The following is a 25,404-nucleotide window of genomic DNA, read 5'->3' on the forward strand; positions in this document are numbered from 1 at the left end:
CAGCTGCCGAGGATGATGTGGTGAGCAACACAGACTGCTCCCTGTCCTGGTGGGGCTCCCTGGCCAGCTGGGGAGATGGACTTTAAAGTCCTGAAGCCCAGTAGAGGGGAGTTCTTGTGGCTCAGTGGGTTAAGGACCCAACGTCTCCATGAGGATGCGAGTTCCATCCCTGGCCTCATTCAGAGGGTTAAAGACTTGGCATTTCTGCAAGCTGCAGTGTAGGTTAGATGCAGCTCGGATCTTGTGTTGCCATGGCTGTGGCATAGGCTGGCAGCCATAGCTCCAATTCGACCCCTAGCCCAGGAACTTCCATATACTGCAGGTGTGGCCTTAGAAAGAAAACAACAACAACAACAAAAAAACCCCCATGCCCTAGTAGGGTACCCTGGGAGCATGTGACACAATGCAGTCTTGAGATGGCTTTCTGGAGGAAGTAACATGTGAACAAAGGAAGATATACCAGCAGAGGGAACTGCACAGATAAACGCCCAGAGATGGTGGTACTGCAGTCAGCTAAAGGTTGGAAGGAGTAGAAGGAGCACATGGTAAGGAAACTTAAGTACGTCATCCTGAGACAAACACTGATGGATAGTCCTATCTAAATGTTCTGGCTGCCAATATGGAGGCTGGGGGTGCCTCAGGGCTCTTGCTGTGGTCAAGGTTCTGGACAACGATGGCCTCAACTAGGGCGGCAGGTATGAGGTGATTATCGAGAGGTAGATGGGTTTCTGCGCTATCTAGAAGGCAAAGCGGACACGCTGCCTTTCCTGGCAACATCAAACATGGCCACATTCACAACCATCCTTGTGAAATAGACTCTGAAGTTCCGGAACGGGCAGTGGAACTCGAAATGGTCCTTAACAATTTGGCCAGTAGGACGGGTAGGGATCCCCCCAGGTCCCTGAAGGTGGTGATGAAAGCCACCCAGGGCTGAGGCAGCTGTCTGCAGGCAGCATGTAGGACACCCATCTAAAGGCCGGAAGCTTGTATTCAGTAAGTAGCAGGACACAGTGGGACAAATGCCAAACGGAGCCTGTCTGGCACAGACCGCCCTTGAGGGGTCTGTCCTGCCACTGTAGTGGATGGAGGTTGGCCTTGGCTAAGGGCTCTCCAGCTCTCCTGGAGGACTCTGCAGGGCTGCTCCAGGCAACTGCTCTGTGGGGAAGGGGTGGGGGGCAGGTAATCTCGTATTTCAATGTTCGCTTTTTAACCAAGTTCCTTTTGATTGAGTAAAATGTTGTGGTGTTTCTACAGACAAGTGTTGCTTTTTGACATTAAGAAAAAGAAGGCAAAACAGTACAGGCACATGGCAGTACTGCTGCTACTCAGGGATGAAGCGGGAACTGCTGGCCTTGGGGATGAGCCTGTGGGACCTTCCGACTCCTCCTCTTTCTCTCTTGCGCACACACACACCAAGGCAGAAAAGGTTTTGTTGTTGTTTCTGTTTTTAAAGCCTTTTTATTAAAAAAAAAAAAAAACCCAAATCAAAATATTTCCCATTGGAGGCTATTTCTTTTTTGTCTTTTAAAAATTTTATTACACAAATATCTCCCATTCCCACATGTCAGAGGAAAGATGTCCTTGCTCTTTCTAAAACCAAAAGTGGAGAATGTTTAAAAAACAAAAGTCCGGCTACCTTCCCTTCTTCCCTGACCCATAATAACCCCAATGTGTCAATTGAGATAGCATGACTTGTCCCCTTAATGCTTACATTTAATTTAATTTTTTAGCACAACATTGGAGATTGACTCTAAATCAGCAACAAAAAATATATATTTACAATATTTCTCCGAAAACAAAAAACACAACCAAACCCTTTAAACATAGTGACTTTAGGAGTTTTATTTATGGAGGAATTATTTTTTAATCACCAAGTGATTTTATATTATATATATATATATATATATATAAATTTTCTTCCTTTCCTTTGTGGTTTTTTGCCCCGGTGCTTGGAAAGATGGAGGCAAGGTGTCTGGTCCTGTGGTCTGAGGAGGGCAGGCTCTTCCTGGCAAGGCTGTGTCTAAGAGCAGATGGCAGGAAATTCGATGGAACTCCCAGGTTCCTCTGTCCCCAAAGAGAGACATTTCTTTCCTCCATACGGACCAACCCTCACCTCTAAAAACCATTTCCCCCCTCACAGTCCCAGAGAAAAGGAGAACCCAGAAAGGGCACAGGTCCATCAGCTGCCACTCCGAGGCTCCCTTTTCTGCTGACCATTTACGTGCGCGGTAAAAATGCTTGTTTTTCCAAACCAAAAACAACAAAAATAAAAACCAAAACCCAAAACAAACCACCAGCTTGGAAATTTCTGTGGATGCAATGTCCCAAAGTCAGAGGCACTCTCCCGGCACAATCCCTGCTCTGAAGGGGTCTCTCCACCTCCCCTTTTATAAAAAGACAACGAAACAAAACAATCTTTTCAGTATTTTCCACAGGAGCAACCAAAAAAGGCAGGAAGCTTCCAATTATAGGTCATTAACCATAATATTAATAAGGTTTTGCTCAATACCCAGGGTTCTTTACAGAGAAGCTCCCCTGACTGAGGCACTCTGGAATAAGTCACTGGCATTTCCTCAAAGTTTCAGCCCCAGCTGTCTGGGGCCTGGAGACCAACGGAAGGGCTAGAGGGTCACGGGAGCAGACAGCTGCTTTTAAGGTGCAGCCAAGAGAATCAGCAGATTGGAAGAAACAATGCCACCCCCTCCCAAGATCCAGTTTTCTCTTAGGAGGCCAGTCAATGCCAGGGTCAAAGCTGGGCTAGGTGGCAAAGAGGGAACCCCTCTGCCTCTATTGCTTTGGAAGTGGCAAGGGTGCAGGCGGCGTCTCTCCTTGGGGCGGCTCACAATCAGACCCCTGGTGCCTGGGCTCCTTCCCCTCCACCCAAGGGCTTCAGGAGGAGGAGAGCCTGAGACTGGGCTGCAGGAAAGGGGCCGGGACTGGGTGGGCTAGAGGGCGAGAAGTAGGGGCAAGGTTGTGCTATCACTATCCTTACAGATGGGAGCAGAGTGCAAATCCGCATCTATCATTGATAAGCTCTTGCCACAGGGGCTGCTGAGCGTCTCCTCACACACTTAAATACTGACCCAAAAGAAATCCCGACCATTTTTTTTTTTTTTTTTTTTTTTTTTTAAAGTGCAAAAAGCTCTCTGCTGCCCTAGAGAGAGGATCTTTGGACAGGCCGTTCAATGCAAAGTAAGAGGGGGCAGCTGATGGGGCTCGACACAGGGCGGTGGAGCGGGAGACGCCATGCTCCCCTCCTTCCCTCCACACACACGCTTAACACACTCGGCCACACACACAGAGGCACATGCACACCCCCTTCCACAGCTGCAGGCAGAGGGCAGGTGAATGACTTCTAAGCAGGACCCCGACCCCCGAAGGTGCCAGATCAGTGAGCCACTGGGACTAGACACAGGCCTGGGCTTCGGGGGCCGTATTACACCCTGGGCCTGGAGCCTGCTGGGAGGCAGGTGGGCACCCGGCCCAGTTCTCTGACCCCCCAGCTGGGGGAGATAGGCTGCTCCCTCTGAGGACACACATCCTGGGAAGGCCCTATTCAGGTAGGAATAAGGAAAGGGTGGAAAAGGGCAGGGCAGGCCAAAGACGGAGGGGAACAGGGAGATGGAGCCTGTCTCAGAATCTGCCTGGGAAGCAATAAAATGGGGGTGTCCCTGGGGTAGACAGTTCCAGCTCCTCTGAAGAGCCTCAACCCCAATAAGTGCAACACGGACTTCATAGAAACTAGCAGGAAAGTTGGAGCGGGGTAACCTCATTATGTGAACTACCGCGAGTTTTGGACAGGATCAAGCTAAAAGGAGAGGAGAAGAGGGAGAGCACGGACACGGACAAGAGGTTTTCAACACCTCAACAGCACCAGTGTGATCTGCATGGGTCTGGCGTTCCTGGGGCTGCCGGCCCCTCCAGCCTAAGCCGGGAGAGTGTGACGGAGGAGAGACACGCACTGGACACCACGAGGAGAACCTGGCCACGGACACAGGGCCGCTTTCTTCCCTGGGAGTTTGCTCAGAACCAGGCACTGCTGGGGATCATGGATGGGGAGGGGGGCCCCAGGGCCCAGTGCAGATGACGGCTGCGCAGACACCCCAAACTGAGAGCCTGGCCTCCCGGCAGGCGAGCGGGCAGGCAGGTGGGAGAGCAAGCGAGCAGGCACCGTGACAACACACAGCCTGTGCTTTCCCCTTGCATCAATCTGCCACTCCCTTCTCCTTAGGAGGGAGAGGAGCGGGCAGGGAAGCCTGGTGTCCACCACCCTCTCTGCCCCGCCTGTCAGGGAAGGGCTCAAGGGGCAGGAGAGCAGAGAGGGAGTGTGACACTGGCCCCAGAGCCTGTGCAGGAGCGGAGAGAGACCTCTCCCGGCGGGGGGTCAGGGAAGATCGGGTTCCTGCTCAGTCTGGGCTGGGTGTGTCTTAGCTGATCTTCTGTATCAGCTTCTCGTCAGACAGGCAGTAGAGACTGTTGATGGATAAGTCTGAGATGAAGTGCTCGCAGGCTTTTCGAGTGATCTGCTTGCATCCTCGAAGGTCAATCAAGGTGACGTTGGCGATGCGCCGTAGGTAGATCAGGGTCTGGTCTGTCAATTTATTGCAACCTGTGGGGAAAGTGACCACAAGGACAATGCTACGTGCACACAGCCATGGGAGCCTACTTCTGATGCTCAATTTCCCGGCCCTTGCCCTCAAAATGCTAAAACAAAAGCCCCCTTTCCCCCACACCTGGCCCAGAGACCAGAAGTGCCGCTGGCGCCGAGGCCTCTGAAGGTCCCCTGCCACTGCACTCCCTGCCCCAGAAGGCTGACCACACTGAGACTGGGGGTGCCTGTGCTCGCAGGCACCGGACAACTGCTCGAGGCCTTGGCCCCCATCAGTGAAAAAGGGGAAAGAACTCTGTCCTTGTCCAGGTGTGAGGAAACAAACAAACATGGTTTAGTCCACGGGCCCATGTTCTTTCTGGTCTACTGGCCAAGCGCCCAGGTGGGCGGAGCTTCCAGGAGGTGGGGGCACTGTCTGTCATCAAAGGTCGCAGCGGCATACCTGCCATGTTGAGCTCTGTGAGGGAGTAACGAGTGGAAGACCCGACAGCAGTGAGCAGATTGGAGGACTGATCCGTCAGGTGGCTGCAGTGACTGAGGTCGAGTCGAGACAGGAGGGGCATGTGGCGAATGATGAGGCGAAGCGTGGCATCCGTGATGTCGAGGCCTGCCAGCCGGAAGTCAGTCATGTTCCGGAGCTTGCTACGATTGTCCTGACCTGCACAGGCAAGCCAAGGGCCCAGGTCAAAGCTCTGAATGCTAGTCCAGCTCCAAACTCTTTGCTGGCCAGGCCCCCCTGCAGGGGTTAAGAAGCAGAACTGCCCACACCCAGCCCAGCCTTCAGGGAGGGAGCAGTGTGTGGGGCGGTTTCTAGGAAACCAGACACGTTTTCCTTCTCCCCAGCTGCTGGACTGGGCCTCGCTTACACAGCAAAGGGCTATGTGAGGAATGCTCCTCCCCTCCCACACTCCACACTCCCACACTTCACGAGACCATCATGGAAAGGGCTTTCAGTGCTCCACCTCAACCACGAAGCCGTCCCAGATTTCCTCAGGCTTATATTCTCTGGGCCCCAAACTCCACAGACCCACACAAATGGATCTACTCCTCTGCTTGAGGGTAGTTATCCGCCTGTAAGTAGTTAATCTGTGCGTGGACACAGTTCATCCTTCTGTTTTCAAGGTGCACTCCTCTACTCTGCAACGGCATCATCTCTGAGACCTCAGCTTCTGGGGAATGAAATCTATTGAAAGACCAAGCTCCCCCAGGAGGAGCACAAAGAAGTCAGGCCCAGAGCATACCTGGCTTATCAGCCGGTGGAGTCAGCAAGTCCCGAATTTGAGGGTCCTTGATTCCTACTGCCCACCGAAGATCAAGGGTCCTGAGAAGGGGGCAGCTGGAGGTGCTGAGGGCAGAGACTGCAGACCAGGAACAGCCTGCTAGGAGGAGGTCTTTCAGCCCTGTGACGGAAGGAAAGAGACACGCAATAATACACTCTCTGGGCCCATGCAAAGCCTCAGCTACCAGCTGAGCTGACCCAAGTGAATAGGCTCCAGTCTACTGGAGAGAGGACCATGTCCTAACCGTATTCCAGTAATCCAGCTCAAAAATTCCTCCTATGTTACATCTAATTCTGGTGGTAAATTGACTGCTTAGTTCCTATCAGACCAATATAGGTGTGAGTGACTTCCTTTTCTTGCAAGATCCCAAAACGCTAGAGGGAACCAGGTCTTATAAGGGGTTAATCAAGGCAACATCTTCCTCAAATTTCCTCTTCAGAGGCTATGCTGACCTGCAGGGCTGACAGGAGCACCTGATCTCATTCTCTTCACTGTCCAGTGTAGAGACTGGCCTGCCAGTCTCCAGGGGCACCTTGGGGAGTGGCAGTTAAGATGGGCCTGGGTAAATCTCTTGCTAAGCAGAAAGACAACAATGGCACAGACTGCTGCCCTAAAGCAATTCTAAGAAGCTTTCCCTGCCAGCGCCCCCAGTTCCTGGAAGGACAGCGCAGGGCTGCTCACCTGGCAGCCTGTTGACGAGCCACGTCAGTTGTTTTTTGGAGATGTTGGTCCAACTGAGGTCGAGGCTGACTGGCTGCCTCTTGATGATGCCACTGAGAGCCTGGGGTACAATAGCCTTACATCTACTCAAGTCAATTTTTGTCCAAAGTCTCTTGTCACAGCACCTGTGAGAGAAGGAAAGAGAACTTGCTGTCAAGACCTGATATCCCTTGGCAGAGGAACTTCCATCACAGGCTGCTGGAGGCCTCTGGGAAAAGCAGAGCAGCTTGAAGTCATCCTCCCTAGATTCTTCTACATGCATACAAGGATCTCACCTTGTCATTTCTGTGCCTCAGAGAATAGGGGTCACTTGACCTGTTCACCGGATGGGCTGAGAATACAGTGCAATTGTTGGGGACACACAGAAAACAATATACTATAACCCCTCATTTGCATTAAAGTGGTATGGCTCTTGCCAAAGTGTATATAAGGAAACACTAAAAAATGTCTTGGGAGTTCTCATTGTGGCTCGGTGGTTAATTAACCTGACTAGTATCCATGAGGATGCAGGTTGGATCCCTGGCCTTAAGGATTAAAGATCCTTAAGGATTAAGGATTAAGGTGGGTTAAAGATCTGGCATTGCTGTGAGCTGTGGTGTAGGTCGGCAGCTACAGTTCTGATTCAACCCCTAGCCTGGGAACTTTCACATGCTGTGGGTATGGCCCTTAAAAAAAAAAAAAAAAAAGTATTCTTGAGTTCATCCTTCCTGCTGAAGCTATGAGGCTTCCCTCTACTCTCTCTCTCAGCCACCTGAGACACAGGGTACTTGGCACATTGAGAATTCATTCTGCTTTCAGCTCTAGAAAGAACCCATTACTGTATCAGGTTGAAAGAGGCTCTTTATTATCTGGCCTGGAGGTCCTCCCGCCCTTGGGTTTCTGCCTCAGTGCTATCTTTACATTTTCTAACCAGCCCAGACCAGAACTGAGAGGCCTGCCTTTCCTCTGCAATCTACAAGTCCATAGGCCACAAATAGCACTGCAACACGCAGGCTTCTGTTTAATATTTTACAGTCCCTGCTCCCCAGCCTGGCTCAGTTTGGCTGTCAGGGGAAGCAGAGACAGCACATAATGGGAATCTTATGTGGCTTGGCCTAGACATGGAGGGACAGAGAACCAGGCAGGCCCATTAGTGCTATGAAGAGAAATATTAGGAGAATTTAGGTAGATACATATTAATTCAGATTTGGAAAATAAACTCATGTTTGCGAAGAATGGCTTTTTGAAAAAATTTCACCAATGGCACATGAAACTTCTGTGGCAGAATCAAGCTGTTTACAAGAGCAGCAGATCTCAAACTTTACTGTGTGTCAGAATCCCCTGGTAGAGAATTTATTAAAAACAGATTGCCCAGTCCCACTCCTCGAAGTTCTGATTTAGCAGGTCTGAGATGAGCCCCAAGAATCTGGATTTCTAACAGGGTCCCAGGTGATGCCACTGGTCTGGGCATCACGCTTTGAGAACTACTATAATAGGATTTGGCCTAGATATAAAAGATATGTCCTAGGGTCCAAGTGCTTAAGGAAAAACAATACCCTGTGGAAATCTTTGTTCATCACCTCTACGGATTCCCCCACCCCACCCCCGTCTTAATGTTTAACTTAAGAAGAAATGGCAGGTCTCATTAGGAAGGACAACTGACGGAGTTCCCTCTGTGGCTCAGCAGTTAATGATCCTGACTAGGATCCATGAGGACTCAGGTTCGATCTCGGGCCTCGCTCAGTAGGTTAAGGATCCGGCATTGCCATGAGCTGTGGTGTAGGTCGCAGATGTAGCTCGGATCCCAAGTTGCTGTGGCCAGCAGCTACAGCTCCAATTGGACCCCTAGCCTGGGAACCTCCATATGACTCAATGAGGCCCTAAAAACACAAAAGACCGGAAAAAAAAAAAAAGAAAAAAGACAACTGAGTCTCAGGAAGCTTCAAAACTGGACCCTGCTTGCTCGAGCAAGGGATACTGGTCTAGGTTTGTAAGAAGAAAATTAAAATTGCGAACCTGTGAGCACCTTCAAATTTTCTGAAAAGCACGTCTACCTCTCTTGTTAGATGGAGATGCAACCGAGGCAGAGGCTTAACAGAAGTCATCTGTGTCACCAGCACAAGGAGAATGGCACATTACAGGCTCTCGACAAATGCATGAGTTCAACCGACTAAGGGAAGGAGGGAGGGTGAATTACGACCCTGAACTTTTAGCTGTACAAGTTTCTTCTCCAAGCCCCAATGTACGAGTCCATTCCTCGGCCTAGTAAAGAGAGATGGGAAGGTACAGAGCAGGGAGAAGAGGCAAAGGGCCAAATTTCCCTGATGACACCTGTAGACAAAACTGGCCACATCAACAGGACCCACTCTCTGGGGAACAGACTGGGTTGAATTAATCGTTTAGGACCCGACAAGCCTCCAGATACCAAGACACATGCTGTTCTTAAGTGGAAAAGTCTGCCACCTACTCCCGTACCCCTGTTCCTGATCCCTGTATCCCTGCTCACCATTTATACCACGTCTTGCACACTCGCATACATTCACAAAGTTCTCTGCGGCTGAGGTAGCGGAAGACAGACATCCAGACCTCCCGCTGCATCCAGCTTTCGTCTCCATCCTGAGCCCAACTGCCCCGGCCATTCAGCCTGGCTGCACCCCCCTCCTCTGCACTGTCATCTTCCTCCTCCTCCTCCTCCTCTTCCTCCTCATCTCCCCCCAGCCCCTCCTCGTCCCCACGCTGGGGGGTTCGGGCTGGGCAGTGCTGCACTAGCACACGGGGGGAATGGCGCAGGTTGGCAGAGGAGGCCGTGATGGCCTGCAGCTTGGGCACAATGGATGTCCCGTGGAGCTCTTTGGTGGGCCTCTGCAGCGTGACAGTGAGGTACGATCCCCGGATCTTGGCTTTCTCAACTTCAGACAGCTCCTTTTTGCCGCTGGGATTGTTCTCCTTTTCCCGTACCATGGTGCGCTCTGTGGCCTGCAGCCGTAGCAACTGCCGCCGTTTGAAGCGCTCATCGCGGCTGGCACTGTGGTGGTCGCTGGGGCCGGCCCCAGGGGATGACCGAGTCACCACGCCCCGGGGGGAGGCCGGGTCGTGGATGAGCTGCAGCATGGAGGTGGGCGAGTGAGGCGGGGGCGTGAGGGGCTCGTCGCAGCTCCGCAGGGGCCGCAGGACTTTGGCTTGCACGGCTTCTTCATCACTCTCTTCCATTTTCCGCTTCTGTAAAACAGGCCCCCCAATGCCACGTCAGTGCCTCCTTTCTTCAAAACCCTCTACACTCAGAGGCCCACCTCACTGTTGCTCTCTGGGACTAGAGAGAAGGTCGGTCACAGCTTTTCTACGGGGAAAGGGATCCTTGCGTGCTGCGGGGTGGTCACCGCCTCAGTAGCTGCAATCTAGACTCTGCCAGGATCAGTAACTGTGCTCACGTCTGTGCTGAGGAAAGCTGATTACCGAGCAAAACCCTTAAAATAGGTCACTTGGGAAATCTATGCGTGGCAGGAAGGTTTGTGTCCAAGCACAGAGGCGTGGGATCCAAATTTGGGCTGCGTGCATGACAATCCCACAGCCTGCGCTGTTCGTCTCTTGTCCCAACTTTTCCGTCACGGCTCCCTGGTAAGGAAATCCTTTTAAAGAAGCCACCACTCTACCCCTATGCAATCTGACCACTTTAAATTCTGCCTCTAATTTAGTTCTTCACCTAAGAGATGCTTCTGTTGGAAGAAAAGCAGCCAACATATCCTGTTTGAACCAGATGCAGATTCCGATGGCGGTGAACACCACTGACTTTTCACTCTAGCAGGGGCTGAGCGCGCCTACCCGGCTGCTTCTCCCACTTCAGTGCCCCGCGCTCCCCACAGACCAACTGTAGGAGAGAGAGAGGCTGAGAATGAGAACCTCTGGAAGAAACTGCACTGCTCCCAGAAGCTTCTCCTCAGGATGAAAATGAGGAACAAGTTTGGTAAAGCTGACATCCTGCAATAAACCACAACCTCATGCTATGCCTGGGTGCTCTCTAGTCACACTGGCTGTGCTCGATGATGCCTACCAACGTGTTCCACTAGGTATCACACTGGTTCCACGAGGTATCGCACTAGGTATCCACTAGGTATCCCCTGGTCCAGACTTGCGTTAAGGAGACATCTTATGTCCCTAAGAAACATTCTCTTCCCTCTACCCCTATATTCTTAGATCACTCTGGTTGGAAGGGCATGCCCACCTTTCAGGTACAGTGCCGACAGTGCATTAGGAGGTAATACTAGGAGTTCCTGCCGTGGCGCAGAGAAAACAAATCTCACTAGGAACCATGAGGTTTCGGGTTCGATCCTCGGCCTTGCTCAGTGGGTTAAGGATCCGGTGTTGCCGTGAGCTGTGGTGTAGGTCGCAGACACGGCTCGGATCTGGTGTTGCTATGACTGTGGTGTAGGGAGGCAGCTGCAGCTCCGATTCGACCCCTAGCCCGGGAACTTCCACATGCCGTGGGTGTGGCCCTAAAAAGCCAAAAAAAAAAAAAAAAAAAAAAAAAAAAAAAAAAAGAAGGTAATACTATATAAATATCTGAAAACCTATCTACTACAGCGAGCACCCACCACCACCACTGAAGACAATGTAAAAGCTACTAGTAGAACCTGCTGCTAATATAATGGCTTGGAATAGACAATGAAGTTCTATTTATTCAAAGATATTTAGACTGAAAATCCAATGACCTCAGTGCCGAAGTTGGAAGAAATAGAAAGAAAACAAGGAAACTTGCCCCGACTCCTGCAGAGGGTACCTGGAGGAGACCACTGGGCACGGATGACTGACACCAGGCCAGTGGCTTCCTCTGTAGTTACCTTAACAGGTCTCGCCTTGCTGGCCTGAATAACCAGAGTCTTTTTGGCCCTCTGACATCACTGGTGACCACTGGACCTGCAACCAAGCTCATGGCACTGGTCCCCTCTGGAGAAGGGACTGCATCTGTAGGAATCAACTGGGCACAAGGGCAGGGCTTTCTGCCAAAAAGGTGAAGATGACAAAAATGTGAACCTGTGTAACTGGAAACTCCAGTATCCCACTGTATTTACCAGCTGCCTCAAGGTCACTGCCTCCTCTAAAGTTTCATTCCTCAGGAGCAGCCTGGCTCACCTCACTTCCTCCTCAAACAACCAAGCTGTGGTTCCTCTTTTCCTAGGGCCCCAGAGTGTAAAAGAACCTCAGGAGTTTGTAGACCCTCAAAGGAAACAAAAACCCCAAATTTAAAACTCAAACAAAAGGAAAATAATCAACCAAAAGAAAAAAAACATAATCAAAAGTAATCGGCCAGATCAGAAAGAAACATGCAATAAAGACGCAAAGATAAATGTTATACCAAGCATGATGCTGCCTTCCCTCCCAAAGCGCATGTCTGGAGGAAGCTCCCTTACCTGGGCCTTCTCTGAGCTGTCTTCCTGGTAGCACTTTGGACACTCCCAGCAATTTGGCAATTCCTCGTTAAGCAACCCCTCTCCATCCATCTATAGGTAGACAGGGATATTAAAAATCTGCCTCACTTAAAGAAACAAACATAATCCAACTTATCTCTTAACTTTCCTTTATCAAACAGTAACACAGTTGCATGGCTGGAAAGAGGTACCCACTCCTAAACACACTGGCCCACAGGAGAGAAAAGTCAGGAGCCTTTTGGCCTCATTCCCAGCCAGTGGGAAACTGGCCACTCTCACTCTTGATCAAAGTTAGGCTCCATGAGAAGATTCCCAAGAGCGTGGGTCAATCTGGCGTTGCTCCCTCTGATACATATATTCTCCGGAGGGTCTCATGCCACTTTGCAGAAGGAACTGAACACACAGGAATGATACCAATGTGACCCTGACAGTGGATCATAATAGTTATGACTTAGTTATGGTTTGGGTTTGGAGACTAGTGACCTGGTCTCTGATTCAACTGTAAAGCAAGGATAAACAACACCCCTTTTATTCTGTTTTCTTTATTTTTCGGCCATGCCCATGGAATGTGGAAGTCTCTAGGCCAGGGATCAAACTTGAGCCACAGCAGCAACCAGAGCCACAGCAGTAATACAGTGGACCTTTAACCCACTGAACCAACAATGCCCACTTTATAGGGTAGTGATGAGGATTAAATGAATTATACACTATGTAAAATGTTTAGAAACATGTCTGGTATTAACTGTTATCATCATCATGAAGATAATACACTATTTTATCAATCTAAGATGCCTATTTTCCACATTTGAACCTCTCTGAAATTGGGCTGCTTCTCATAATTAACAGTGCCTTATAATCACTGTCAGCCAGGTGGCAGTCAGGAAATAGCTGACATCTTTGGGAAGACCAAGAAAGTACCAGCACCAATGCATTTTAGATTTAAAGAAAGTTTAAAGAAGAAATAGGGTGGGAGCTCCCATTGCGGTTCAGTGGGTTCAATCCCTGGCCCAGCTCAGTGGGTTCAGGATCCAGTGTTGCCACGAGCTGTGTGTGGTGTAGGTCATGGCTGTGGCTGTGGCCGTGGCCGGCAGCTGCAGCTCTGATTCAACCCCTAGCCTGGGAACTTCTATATGCTGTACCTGTGGCCCTAAAAAGCAAAAAAAAAAAAAAAAAAAAAAAAAAAAAAAAGTCACTTGAAAATATTACTTTTGGAGTTCCCATCGTGGTGCAGCCGAAAGGAATCTGACTAGGAACCATGAGGTTGCAGGTTTGATCCCTGGCCTCACTCAGTGGGTTAAGGATCCGGCGTTGCCGTGAGCTGTGATGTGGGTTGCAGATGCGGCTCGGATCCCGTGTTGCTGTGGCTCTGGTGTAGGCCGGAAGTAACAGCTCCAATTAGACCCCTAGCCAGGAACCTCCATATGCTGTGGGTGCAGCCCTCAAAAGACCAAGAAAATTTACTTTTAACCATCTTTCAGGATACAATGAAGTATGTAACAGAGGTGCTTAAAGGAAGGAGGCATTCCAAAACAGACTGGGCTGTTCCATGATGGCCTGGGGACATACCCATCAGAAGCCAGACTACAAGCTCCAGGAGGGAGGAAGTAGGACTGTTTGGCATACTGGTTCATCCTCAGGGTCTAGCACCATTTGCTGCTGACACTGCACACAGACAGTGAATCAGGAGCAGATGTTAAGACCACTACTTGACCCACAGCTGACAGCTCACAGTAGGGATGCTGGCAACCGCTCATGACAGAGGTCCCACTCTCCTCTGTTCTACTCAGAGTCTTTAATCACTCTGTCCGCTGAGAACTCAGGGGCCCCTCAGGCCTCTCCTCACCTGGAGGCAGCCAGGATGAACAATCTCATTGCAGATACAGCATTCCATGAGTTTCTTCTCAAAGTCCTGCGTCTCCTCATTCTGATCCACCTCTCCACAGAGGGAACACGTGACCGAGTGAGGCAGTCTGGGCTGTAAGAGGACAAAGACAGAAACCAAGAAAAGAGCTGACTTAGATCCTTATCATTTCAGCTTCCTTTTAACTAATGGTGGGCCATTTGGTTCCTATAATTCTCTAATAAACACTCAGAAAGCATGGAGACCTGGTGGAGAGAAAAGAAGTTTTGATAGGAAAATGGCTAAAGAAGAAGAGGGGATAATTAACTAGTTGGGAACTAGAGACCAACAGAGATAAGTTTATTTTCAGTTGGTCTGTCCTTGGCCTCCCGGGTCCTTCCTTTCTAATCCGCTTAAAGAGGGGGCAGACAGCAGTGATTTGCCCTTCAAATGCTAGTCTCTTGTCTGAAAACTGAGTAGGATTGAAAGATTAGATTGTTTTTAGTATTAGGTACCTTCCTTCCAACCCCAGAAAAAAAAGGACAAAATGAGGAAAGCCAAAAAGAGCCTTTTTCTTCCCAACTCTGAAGTCTGGACTGTGTATATTTTGCTCCCCACCCTCCACCCCTGAACTACCACCCCTCCCCCAAATTCTTTACCCAGCAGGTCACTCACTGCCAAGCACTGCCGAAGGACACAGGACTGCTTCATACGACCAGGTCCCCCGAACTTCTTCATGTCCCTGCAGTAGTGGCAAACGCCACACTCTCCTTGCACACAGGCCTTGCATTTTCGACATCGCACTCGTCTCCGCCTGGCTCCTGACACTATGGGGGAGGCAGCAGCTGGCCTCACAGGTGTTAACCGTGGAGCTGGTTTCATAGTGTGAGGCTTTGTAATGGGGATGGTAGGAACCCGCACCTTTGGCCGGGTGGGGAATTTAAGCTGCAAAAAGAAAGCAATGAGGTCAAATACATCAAGTAGCTTTAAGGACTGGAGAGGGGAGATTACATAGCTTGGCAAATGATGGCCTGACGGCAAATTGCCAACTGCCTGTTTTTATAAATAAAATCTTATTGGAACAAAACCATGCTCATTTGTTTATGTTTTGTCCACAGGTGCTTTTAAGTGCAGTGGCAGAACTGAGACGCTGCAACAGACTGTATGGCCTGCGAAACCTAAAAAATCTATCACCTTTATTTATTATATTTATTATCTACATAGTATCTTCTTTCTTTTTTCCTTTTTAGGGCTGCGCCTGCTACAAATGGAAGTTCCCAGGCTAGGGGTCCAACTGGAGTTGCAGCTGCTGGCCTATGTCACAGCCACAGCAACACAGGATCCAAGTTACGTCTGCAACCTACACCACAGCTCACGGCAACATTGGATCCTTAACCCACTGGCTGAGGCCAGGGATCCAACCTCATCCTCATGGGTTTGTAACCTGATAAGCCACAGTGGGAGCTCCCTCTACAAGTTGTCTTTATGGAAAAAGTTTGCCAATCCCTTCAGACTACTTCAGCCACATCTGTCTCACTGCTGAGCTGCCCTTCCCTAAAGCTTCTATGTACCAAAATCATTGCAGGGGCCCTCCAGTATCTCCTTCTCCTGACGACTGCTGTGCAGAATATACTCCTCAAGAAGACAGTAAACTGCCTGAGGGTGAGACCCGTCTTGCTCTTTATGACTCACAATCCTAGTCTACAATCTGGTACATAGCAGACGCTCCAGTAATAGTGTAGAACAAATCTCTCAGGTACAGGTTTATGATTTTAGCGTTTGTATTGACCCTGCTGGTGATCTTTCAAGAATGAGGACCATACTTTCCACTGTTTTAATTTCCTACTCTGCCTAAACACTTTTCTGACACAAAACACTCAAAAGCCAGGGCCAGAAATGACTACACTGTTTGAAGGCAGTCCCATGTGGCCAAGCAGAAGCCAGTGGGATGACTCCACCTTGGAAGGAGGAGGTGGTTCTTCAGACACCTTTTATTTTATTTATTTATTTATTTGTCTTTTTGCCCTTTTTAGGGACGAACCCACGGCATATGGAGGTTCTAAGGCTAGGGGTCGAATCAGAGCTATAGCTGCCAGCCTATACCACAGCCACAGCAACACCAGGTCCAAGCCATGTCTGTGACCTGCACCACAGCTCACGGCAACGCCGGATCCTTAACTCACTGAGCGAGGCCAGGGATCGAACCCGCAACCTCATGGTTCCTAGTCAGATTAGTTTCCGCTGCACCACGACGGGAACTCCCAGACACCTTTTAGATACGCACCTTTACAGTCTGCCTAAACATTCCTGGAATGCGACAGCTCTACAAGTTCCAGCTGGGGAACACCAAAGAAGAGCTTAATTTATTTGCCGGACTTGGGGTCAGGATCAGAATGCTATTACTGACCTTGACAAAGGACAATATGAGGAAAATTTATACAGGCCCTGACTGAGTAGGCATGAAAATTCATAACTGACAATTACTAAATACTGGGTAACGCCTCTCTTCCCTTTTCAATTCAATACTGAAAAGTCCAAATTAAGGGAAAGCTTGAGAGTGCAGTCTTACTCCAATATAGAAACATTCTAGCTTTTCAAACGTATATATGATTATTTTAAATAGTTTTACATCAGATCTACGGAAACAATTGAATCACTGGACCAGAAGGATAGGAACTGAGCCATTCTGGTGAACAAATGTACACCTTGGCATCTGAACCTGGAGGCAGGTCTCCCAGTGTGACAGTTCTGTGACAAGAGTCACCTCCAAGGAGAGCCAATTACCCTGGCCTAAGAGTCAAAACAGAACAGAGTAATGATTTTCTGTCAGTACATATTAACGCACCAAAAGCTGTCCACCTAAGTTGCTCTTTTTCTTACTGGAACAGAAATGATCAGCCGGCAAAATGTTTCAGTATTTCTTACCTTATCCCTTTTTGGCCACTGTACTATAGGAACTCCTGTGAGAGCTAACTTGGGATCACTGCTGGCAAGCTCCTCCAGCAAAATCTAAGGGTGAGATAGGAGAGAAGGAAAAAAAGGACACAGTGAACAAAGAGTCAACCACTCCCGATGGCATCCAGACTTGGTCTCAGTGCCCCGAAGCACTAAGGTGAAGGGCGGGGTGACAAGTGTCTACCCTTTCCCTTCATATTGAAACTCACTGCAAAATAAGTAAACATAAAGAGAACTCAAACTAGTGCATTAATAGCAAGACTTCAAAATTACCTTTGCTTCCAACCCCATACTTGTGTATTTACTGTACTGTTGACACCTATGCTGAAGCATCAAGCTATGCAGTCACACAGTGTAGTCACACAGTTCTATATATGACAGTAAAACTATGTATCACTCCTTTACTTTTCCACACCAGTTAATGAATATTATCATGTATTGTAACTACTGCCTTCATTTTGCAGATGTTATCAGCAAAGTGGCAAAAAAAAAAAAAGATTGGCTAATACTGAATTAATAACATGAATAGCAGAGTCTTAATGTCTTGATTCAACCCAGGGCTCTGTTCTTCTAGGCTCATTATAGAAATCTTGATCTCAAAGTTCTCTCTCTTTCTCTCTCTCTCTCACATACTTGATAAATTATTTGCCCTTATTTCTATAAAGGGGGGCAGGAACAATCTTAGGGGCAATAAATAGCTCTCATGGCTTGAACCAATCTAGCCTGACTTGAGAAACAATTCTACAGTAAGAAACTGCCACTCAAGTGAATCACACCTGGGTGAGTGTTATTTGAAACAAATCTTTTATGTTTTAGACAGAAATTTCTGACTCCCAAATCTTCTAGCAGAATGAAATCCCTCCTCCTCTGACGTCATGAGCCCTAAAGCAAAGGCCAAAGCAAAAGAACATACATCCAGGAGGCGAGTTTCCTTCTCGTTGCGTTAGGTGTACACAGGATACTGTTTCAGGGAAAACTAAACTCTGATCCTAGACAGGCCAGCATGTCTGGGCCCTTTTCAATAATTATTCTCATAATCCTGTGAGGTCTGTGCCTAGATACCAGGACTTTGTGAAGCACGAGGCACTTCTTTACCAATTTTTTTTATCCTTAACCTAGGGTTCATGCTTCAAATACAGAGTTGGGACTCCAAAAGATCCTTTAACTCATACCCACAAAGCTCCTCCGCAATGATCCCCTTTGCCAAGTCTCCAGATGCCTCTCACCCTCCCCCAAACTGATTTCATTTGCAGACGTTTTATTTACTTCTGAGTTGCTATGGCACCCTATCCTGGAGCCTCCTGTTAGCACCACACTGCGTGGGGGTGAAAAGGCAGGGTGCGGTGCCACGTGGGACTAGGCTCTGGTAGGGCTCCTCGTCTCCGCAGGGTGAAAAACTCAGGTCCATTCAAAATGTGTGCTAGGGAGTGCACAGCTCCCCTCCCCCACTTCGCACTGCGAGGAGTAGGACTCTGCCCATTTCCTCTGCCTGAGAGCACTGAGCTGTCCACAAACAGGGACTTTCCACTTTCAGCAAAACAGACTGCACAGAAAGATCCGCGATTGTTTAGAGTAGAAAAGGAACCTAACTATTCACCAAAAGCAGTCTACCTGCAAGATTTTTGTGGAGGACAGGGAAAGGTAGGTGGAGAAACTGGGGGCGGGGGGGCTGTTCACATATAGTCGGCTCAGTTACTAGGGTCTGTGTGGGTGTGGAGGGAAATGCAGATTTCCTCCCAAACCTTATTTCACTGGGGCCATACAACCAAGCATGCCCCGCTTTCCTCAAAAAAGGCAGACTCCAGCTGAGGCCCTTCAAGAAACCATATTAAGAAGCCACCACCCTTCATCAGAGCGGGTTTGGGACGGGGAGCGGGGGTGGAGTGCGGAAAGGCTGACGCCTATCTAGGCTCCTGGCATTCGGGAGAGCATTCAAACACAAGCCCACACCCGACGCAGCACAGGAAAGGGACGAGAACAGCGGGCACCTGGGTAGAGAAGGGGAAAAGGTTCTCCAAAGCCAAGCGACCCAGTTCAAAAGCACATCCCACCAGGAGAGGGAACAAGTGCAGTGACGCCTCAACCAACACCTAGGCATTGTCCTGGACTCGCCCGGCAGGCAGTTCTTCTACCTCTTGGCCAAGACAAAGTCCCTACAGTTACACACACCCCGAACCAGAAAAGGTTTGCCGCCCGCCTGCCTGACCTTGTTGTTTCTCGTCGCCCTGGAGCTGCCGAGGCTCTTGGTTGAAGTTTCCCCAGCGTCTTTGTTTTGCTTTCTGTATTGGAAGTTGTGCTGAAGGAGTTAGGTTTTCTGTCTAGGAAAAATCCCGATTTACTTGAAAATTCTGGAATCTCCCAGAGTACATAAGGCACGACAGTCCGGCTCCAACCTTTCAGGCTACCCAGAGGGAGCGGCGTGTGGTGCTCTGAGCTCCTCCTCGAGCCCTTCAGCTCAGCCGCGGCTTCCTGTGCCTGCGAACAATGCTGCTGCGTCACCCACATGCAGCTCCCAGAAATGCTTTGCAACGGAAGATGGCAGGAGGGGAGCCGAGCCGAGTGCGCGAGCCAGCAGAGGGCCCAGCGTCCTGCTGCAGAGTCAGGAGGGGGTGTGCTGGGCCAGCGCTCTCTCCCCCGCGATTGGAGGAAAGCCCGCCCGGGAGGTGAGCGGCCGCTCCGCCTTCTCCCTCCCACCAGCGCCGCAATAGGAGAACCCGGGCGCCCCGAGGGCTCTCGCTGGCCGACTTCGGGAGGCGCCAGAGAAAGGGAAGACTTTAACCCATTCCGAGTCCGGTCCCCGGTCTCCTTGTGTCAGTCCACACCCTTCCCCTCAGGGTCACCCCTTGTGCTCACAGCCGCCTGCACACACACTGCACACGCACGTCTCTCCCCCCTCTTCGGGCGAGTCGCCCAAAGTTCAGTCGCGGTGGATGAGCCAGACCTGGAGTCAGGCCCCTCTGGAGCTACCTTCTCCCGCAACAACCGGCCTGCCCTCTCCTGCCCCCACTGCCCCTCTCCCAGCCCAGGATCCAGAAGCGACATACATGATCCCAGGAAAACCTTCAGGAATGACACACGTCAACCGATACTGAGCTACTCAGTAGGTCTGTTTAGTATCAACTACTTCCACAGAGCTGCCTGCTCTGCACCACGCGGAGCTCCACCTCTGTAAGGGAAGCGCCTGGGCAGCTCTTGCAGAAGTTCCCCGGAGACCAAGTCAAACCAGCTGAGGCAAAACCTCGGGTCCAGGAGCTTCATTCTCCTGCCCCAGAACCAGGCCCGGGAACCAAAGTGCATCTGCCAAGGCCCCATCTGTCAGTCTCCCGGGGCCACCATTCCTGGTGCTGGCTCCGCCCCTCGGATTCCCCCACCCTCAGGACACCAGCGCTCCCGCCCACCTCCTCTTCCAGGAGGTGGATTTGCCTGCCTCATCCTTGATATTCCCTAGATGAAGCTGCCAGCCCTGCACCCTGTCAGACACCTTGATGCCCCTGCTGACAGCCACTCAAGGGACACTCTCCACACACCAATCCGTGGCCAGGGTTAAGCTCAGACTGCACAAGCCAGTGTCCTGTATTTTGGGGCCAGATTTATATAATTTTTAAATTTACTTATTTATTTATTTTTGGCTGCCCTGAGACATATGGAGTTCTCAGGCCAGGAATCAAATCTGAGCAGCAGCTGTGACCATGCCAGGCCAGTCATCGAGCCTGTGTCCTGGAATTGCAGAGACACTGCTGATCCCACTGTGCCACTCGAGATTTATGTAATTTTTAGACTCTCACAAAAGTAACTTGGCTATTTTGGAAATTACAGAAGTGGCTTTTTTTTTTTTTTGTCTTTTTAGGGCCGCTCCCGCGGCATATGGAGGTTCCCAGGCTGGGTCTGAATCGGAGCTACAGCAGCCGGCCTACACCACAGCAACAGCAACTCAGGATCTGAGCCACGTTTGTGACCTACACCACACCTCATGGCTACACCAGATCCTTAACCCACTGAATGAGGCCAGGGATCAAAACTGTGTCCTCATGGATACTAGTCAGATTCGTTTCCACTGAACCACGACAGGAACTCCCAGAGGCCGCTTTTAAATAAACATTTCAGGCCACTGAGAACCTAGGTCTTACCACTGGAGATGTGCTTATTTATTTGCACTTATTCCAGGACAGTTGTTTCGGCGACCTTCTGGGGCATTGTCAGTGGCCTGAAAGGCTTTCTTAGACCTGGAGCTTTTACAGTAGGCTACCAAGGAAAAGAGGGACTTTTACGCTCTTCTGTGGAGTTCTTCCTAGAAATGTCTGAATGGTCATTCTTACCCTCAACCTTTGCACTTTACCTTAAGACTCAAAGACCCAGAGTTCCCGTCGTGGCGCACTGGTTAACGAATCCGACTAGGAACTATGAGGTTTCGGGTTCGATCCCTAGCCTCCCTCAGCGGGTTAAGGATCCAGTGTTGCTGTGAGCTGTGGTGTACTTTGCAGACGCGACTCGGATCCTGTGTTGCTGTGGTTCTAGCATAGGCCAGTGGCTATAGCTCCAATTAGACCCCTAGCCTGGGAATTTCCATAGGCCGCAAGAGAGGCCCTAGAAAAGGCAAAAAGATCAAAAAAAAAAAAAAAAAAAAAAAAAAAAAAGACTCAAAGACCCTGTGCAATCAGCTTGTTATGTTAGAAAAACCTTCCTTAATGGTGTAGGAAGTCTTTTTGGAAAATGCTTATTTTGGTCTTAGTGCTAACTAACCTAGAGCGACAAGAAAGTACGCACAAATACTTAAGAGAAACAAGTCACTCCAAAACAAAACAAAAGGTCAAGTTGTACCAAAAACAAATTCCAGAGGCCTTTAGGAAAGGACAAAAATCAGACAGGGCACTAGGAAACTGATTCCAAGTAAGTTTCCAAATCACATATTAAATAAAGCCTATTTTTTTCCATCTATTAATTCAGAATAAAAAACAGGCAACAAAGATGAGAATTAGGAGTTCCCGTCAAGGCACAGCGGAAATGAATCTGACTAGGAACCATGAGGTTGAGGGTTTGATCCCTGGTCTCGTTCAGTTGGTTAAGGATCCGGTGTTGCCATGAGCTGTGGTGTAGGGTCGAAGACACGGCTTGGATCTGTTGTTGCTGTGGCTGTGGGGTAGGCGGGCAGTTGTAGCCCCAGTTAGACCCCTAGCCTGGGAACCTCCACATGCCGAGGGTGCGGCCCTGAAAAGACAAAAGACCAAAAAAAAAAAAAAAAAAAGGATGAGCATTATTAAGAACATAACATTAGAAATACAGGAATATAATGAAAATATTTAAAAGAATTGTTTCATTTTAACCTGATCTTACAAGTTATTCGCAACTGTAACTCTCTGCTTCATACCCATCATATTCCTGAGACAGAGCTCAGTGTAAATTTTTTTTTTTTTTTTTTTTGGTCTTTTTTACAGCCTCACGTGTGGCATATGGAAGTTCCCAGGCTAAGGGTTGAATTGGAGCTGCAGTATCTAACTAGAATCTGACTAGTATCCATGAGGACACAGTTTTGAGTGGGGCCAGGGGATCAAACCCATATTTTCACGGATACCAGTTGGATTCATTACCGCTGGGCCATGGAAACTCCTCAGTGTAAATTTTTAGATCACAGTTACAAAAGAAAATGTTAAAATCTTAGATCAGAGCAGCTATAGCCTTTTGAACCACAAACAAAAATTTCAGATGTATAAATTGAGAGCTTTTACCATTTACATAATATTGTAGTAATCAATTTTTAGCATCCAGCAGGAAAGTTTATTAAGTGGTAAATCAAAAAGACTAGGAGTTCTCTTATGGCACAGTGGATTAAGGATCCAGTATTGTCACTGCAGTGGCAAGGGTTCGATCCCTGGCCTGGGAATTTCCATATTGCTGTGGGTATGGCCAAAAAAATTTTAAAAATAAAAAATAAATTAAAAGACTAGCACCTCCTTCCCTCAGGATAGAGTCTATCACCTGCCCCTCAGTGTTCGCTCGATGCCCTATGTTATGCCCAGCACCTGTAAACCCAGAAGGCATTTATTTTCTTTCTTAGCTCACTTAAAACACCTGCTCCACCAGCGGACTGTTAAGCCCCCTGAAGGTTTGGTCCACAGCATGTATGCATATTTAAACCAACACTAAGCCTGGTTTCTTGGCAGAGAGGAAGCAGACATCATTCACATTAGTTGAATAAGTGAATTTCATAGATTTGCAAAAGTTAATTTTTTCTGTAATAACGATACATTATTAGTAAGTACTACTTAGTGCTAGTTAGTAAGTACTTTACTAACATTATCATTAATTTTCACCACATCCCCGAGGAGGTATCTTATAGAGAAAATAGGCTTTTACAGGTCTAGTATCCTGTCCAAAAGTCACATGTTTGCCAAGTTTATCAAAATGTTTTAGAGAAAATAGGAAAGTAGAAAAATATTCAGTAACACTGAAATTGTTTCACAGAGTTGGAAGCCAAATACACTGATATATTAAAAGCTTCTTTTTATATATACACACAAAAAGATCCTTTATTACCAAAATATACACAAACAAAACAATAAAATCTGATTGAAAATTCAGTCTTCCAGCTGACACCCCCCACCCTGCTGTGACCCACTGTCAACCACCAACATGCCCCCTCCAGTCCTGCTGCAATGCACATATGAACCAGGAGACTCTTCTTTCCTACATTACTGCGATACTGCTCCAAGTTCTGCTTCTTTACTCAACATCTCTCAAGGTCACGGCCTCGCAATTTCAGATTAGGAGTCACGGTTACTCACACCCTCCCAAATAAGGCTTTATACATACCCATTACTTTCCTCTGAACTTTGCCAATAAATCAACTTTTTAATGCCCCTTTTTTCATCTACTTCTACCTCTACACTCTATGATTCTTTCTCCAACACTGTAGAACATTTTAGAATCTTCAAAGCCCTTTTACCACATCACTAAAACTGACTTTCCTTCCAGGGAATATATAATTATGGATATCTCCTCTCACCACTTTTCTTCTCATTTCTTCTGCTAGTTATTTGTGACAGCTATATACGCTACAGCAAGAAACAAACCTTCTCTCTGCAGGTAGGGTCAAACTCTGGGCTTGCTTTTGTCCTTCGCTGCAGTGTAGCCTTCTGTGCTACATGCACCAAGTTCTCTAGTACTGCAGTCTCCAGCTATGCAGTGATTCGGCACCCACCCAATCCAACACTTTTTTCTTTATGGTGAGGCTTGGATTCTCAAAGCCCTAAACTCACTATTATCTGAAGATCAGATTAAACATCACTGGTCAAATGCAGGAATAATTAATCCATTTGATCTTAAGTGAAACTACCTACAGAGCTGGGCTCTGTATCTTTTGTCTTCGGTTACCAGTTGCATTCTGACTACAGTACTAGGTAAATGAGAGAGGGGAGAATTCAAACACTGTCAGTCTATACGCAGTCATCCTACTGGGCCACTCTCCGTGTCTTATGCTCTGGTCTCTGTGCCACTCTGTCTTAGCAAGCAACGGCAGCCATGTTTTTCAGGACTCCTGATAAACAGGAAGCTCTCTCTAGACACTTTTCATAATGCTAAGAGTTCTCTTTAAATGGCTCTTCTTAACTCATTCCCCTTCTTGCTGCCTTTTATTCTGCTTAATATTAGACCCAGAACTTCCTATTTTTTCCCCTACGACTCTGCCTCCACAAATATCCTTATTTAACTATGTTAGTTAAGGGAGTTTGTGTATTTTTTATCGTGACACTTGGCCTGTACAACTGATTAGTGAATTATATAACATGACTTTCCACAACTAGATTCAATGAAATCAAATCCATCTATAGTCATCCCTTAGGACTAAAAAGGTACTTTTTTTCCTCAAGAATTAGAAATAGATTCCCTAGGCCAAAGGAACATTAGTGAGATATAAACTTGTAAGTCTTTCTTCATCTTAGGGTTCCTAAAAGCAATTATACAAGTTAGTAAGTAGTCAAAGTCACAATTGAGTGTTTCCCACATGCACCCATGGTGGAACAGCTACACACTCCTGTCGGAATTCCTGTCGTGGTGCAGCAGAAGTGAATCTGAGTAGGAACCATGAGGTTGCGGGTTCGATCCCTGGCCTCGCTCAGTGAGTTAAGGATCTGGCATTGCTGTGAGCTGTGATGTAGGTCAGAGACGCAACTCTGATCTGGTGTTGCTGTGGCTGTGGCTGTGGCCGGCAGCTGTAGTTCCATTTGGACCCCTAGCCTGGGAATCTCCATATATGCCTTAAGTTCAGCCCTGAAAAAAAAAAAAAAAGAAACTTCGGTAGAAAAAAAAAGATGTTACACTCCAACTCTCAGGAAAATATAATATGCATCCTACCACAATGTAAAGGAAAACTGCAAGTGTCCTTTGCTCACTCAGGGCTGGGAAGTGATTCTGGGATATGGTTTGCGAGTCTGGAAAAGTATGGCTAAGTTTGTTTTGCTGCACATTAACCATTATAGATATAGGACCACACCCACTGGGAACTTTGTCATTTCCTCCCATAAATACAAGCCATAACGATACCACCTGCCTTGTCTAAAACAAACTTTATAAAATCGCTGACTTGGTGGGTTAAGGATCCAGCAT

General features: G+C 48.3%; 1 protein-coding gene across 6 annotated transcripts in view; it reads right to left on the minus strand.

Moving 5' to 3' along the window:
- Positions 1,510 to 25,404, minus strand: part of KDM2A (lysine demethylase 2A) — a 119,110-nt gene continuing 95,215 nt past the window's right edge. For 2 of the 6 annotated variants that reach the window (XM_021077215.1, XM_021077224.1), the window contains 9 exons: positions 16,777 to 16,860; positions 14,527 to 14,796; positions 13,855 to 13,986; positions 11,994 to 12,083; positions 9,095 to 9,807; positions 6,571 to 6,734; positions 5,851 to 6,009; positions 5,052 to 5,267; positions 1,510 to 4,609 (listed from right to left, as the gene is read on the minus strand). In XM_021077215.1, the coding sequence (XP_020932874.1) occupies positions 4,428 to 4,609; positions 5,052 to 5,267; positions 5,851 to 6,009; positions 6,571 to 6,734; positions 9,095 to 9,807; positions 11,994 to 12,083; positions 13,855 to 13,986; positions 14,527 to 14,796; positions 16,777 to 16,860 (2,010 nt within the window). In that variant the 3' untranslated portion in view covers positions 1,510 to 4,427. 6 annotated transcript variants of the gene reach the window in all.

The sequence above is a fragment of the Sus scrofa genome, chromosome 2 (genome assembly GCF_000003025.6).
Source record: "Sus scrofa isolate TJ Tabasco breed Duroc chromosome 2, Sscrofa11.1, whole genome shotgun sequence".
Lineage (NCBI taxonomy): Eukaryota > Metazoa > Chordata > Mammalia > Artiodactyla > Suidae > Sus > Sus scrofa.